This window comes from Solanum stenotomum, chromosome 9 (assembly GCF_019186545.1).
Source record: "Solanum stenotomum isolate F172 chromosome 9, ASM1918654v1, whole genome shotgun sequence".
Taxonomy (NCBI): Eukaryota; Viridiplantae; Streptophyta; class Magnoliopsida; order Solanales; family Solanaceae; genus Solanum; species Solanum stenotomum.
Window position 1 is genome coordinate 41,994,517 of NC_064290.1, and position 2,224 is coordinate 41,996,740.

Sequence of the window (2,224 nt, forward strand, 5' to 3'; positions counted from 1 at the left end):
TCTTGTGATGTCTGTGCCATGTTCTTTAGGTGGACAAAATATATCTCAGTACCCCCACAAAAATTGCGATCCTGGATCATGAAAAGAAACGGACATTTGTTATTCGTAAGGATGGGTTACCGGATGCAGGTAATTGACAATCTTTGTAGCTTTCCTGCGTGTATGAGTTTGATTTATTTGAAGAGTAAGTTGGTTTGCTGATTGCAATAAGAGAAAAGTCAATTCTTTTGTCCTGCTATACTGGGTTCGGAAACTTGATTATCTAGGAGCTCATTTTCATGTCAGTCTTAGTGAAAGAATCACTATTTTGTGCTTCATATAAATAAGAGCTTGATCTTCTAGGGTTTTTTCCTCCCATGCCACTCTTCAGTATATTTTAATTCTTGAACAAATTGTTCAGGCATGTAGCAACTCAATATTTGTAGAATGTATGAGTGGGGTATCTATCAGTAATAAACTGTTCATGGTAGTTGTTTGGATTTTGTAATGGAGAGTGGCTTCTTTCTGTAATTTCTTCTTCTCAGTTGTGTGGAACCCTTGGGACAAGAGGGCAAAGGCCATAGCTGATTTTGGAGATGAGGAATACAAGCACATGCTGTGTGTTGAGGCTGCTGCAGTGGAAAAGCCTATCACTTTGAAACCTGGTGAAGAGTGGAGAGGAAGACAGGAACTTTCTGCTGTTCCTTCAAGTTATTGCAGTGGCCAGCTTGACCCAAAGAGAGTTCTCCTTGGCAGCTGAGAAAAGCTTTTTACTGGTTTATATTGTGTACAGGTATGTTGCCGACTCAATACATAGTCACAGGTGCTCAGCAATTCAATAACTACTAGGGGATCTTCTGAAGTAATGTGACATAATCACAAAAAATTATAAAAAGCCATTTAACAGTTCAAAGTATGAAATCAGATTATGGACTCAGTCCTTTGGTTTGTGTTTGGGTGCAGAGGGGACACTACTTTTGGGGCGGGGGTGGGGGATGGGGGGGGTCAGAAGAGGAGTGGCTTAGTTGATTTTCAGAGTCAGACACGTCTTTGTTTATGAGTGGTGTGTTCTTAACAGAAAGGTGAAAGGGAAACAATGTGTATGTGAGCCCTACAGAATAGTATTCCTTCTGATTAACTGTGTCAATATCTTGTAAAATTGACTGTAATCTCTGCTATTTTTGCTAATGTCTGTAAACTGCGGTCAATAGCTTCCCATTCACCTTTATCATAGCTGTTGGTATTGTTATGAGGTTGACTGTAATTGCTAGATATTATCAGTGTCATTCCCAATTAACAAAAGTTGTATTATTACCTCAGTTTCTCTGATGGTTCTAGATTGAACAGTTTGTAGTATCTTCCGGTTCCAGTTCTTTATAGTTGTTTAATTTTGTCCTTGATTGTCTTCCTACTTTTTCCAGTCGTTGAGATTTATTACTTCTTTGCTGCTGCAGGTGCTTTGTTGCAATTTATGGTTGGAGTGCAACAATGACCTCTGCCAAAGACCCTTTACTCTTGTCCTATTTTATATTTTCTATACCTTGGGTTGGAAGGTGAACTTCTTGAGTAGCCAAGTTGTTGAATAATACTTCGGTTAATGGTCATCTAATATTTTGGTATGATCTCAGTTTAAGGAAGGCGCATGGTCTAAGGACTGTCAAAAGAATCATAACTGTTGTCATAAACAAGTATAATATGAATCTTCTGCCACACTAGTATACTGTGGGTCAAAATGCCTTTTTTTTGGGCACTTGAGGTTCCACAGAAGTTGATCCAAGTTCTGAAAATGTATATATAGATCTCAACTGGTTATTATGTTTCCTCTATTACCCTTGTTTGTTTGGATCTTATGTGATTGCACTCTACTTTGCGAATGGTGTTGTACCGAGTAGTGACATTTTCGGTGTCTAGTGGCCTGAACTTGCATATCTTGGTGTCAGTTGGTTTGGAAATCTGGTGCACTTGGCACCTCTATTGTTTGAAGGCTTAGGTAGATGTGGTGTCATAGCCACTCATGGTTTTCCACTCACTTCACCGACACTTAGCCTTTACGCCGAATAAATACATGCCTGGAATTAAGGTAGATGGTCAGCATCGACAATTGTATTTTGTACTTGGTCTCTAAAATTTGATATAACATGGCAGTTTCTCTTCTTTTGACAAAATGATAGACAAAACCTCTGTTTCTTTGCCCTCTTCTGTTCATCTTTTGGGGAGATTCATATGCCTCCTCTTTGGCTCTTCT

General features: G+C 39.1%; 1 protein-coding gene across 1 annotated transcript in view; it reads left to right on the top strand.

Annotated features, from left to right (window-relative positions):
• LOC125877539 (putative glucose-6-phosphate 1-epimerase) overlaps positions 1–1,853 on the top strand; it is a 15,104-nt gene extending 13,251 nt beyond the window's left edge. The window contains exons 7-9 of the mRNA XM_049558804.1: positions 30–129; positions 525–772; positions 1,434–1,853. Of these exons, the coding sequence (XP_049414761.1) occupies positions 30–129; positions 525–739 (315 nt within the window). The 3' untranslated portion in view covers positions 740–772; positions 1,434–1,853. The remainder of the gene's footprint in view (positions 1–29; positions 130–524; positions 773–1,433) is intronic.
• Positions 1,854–2,224: the final 371 nt, after the last annotated feature.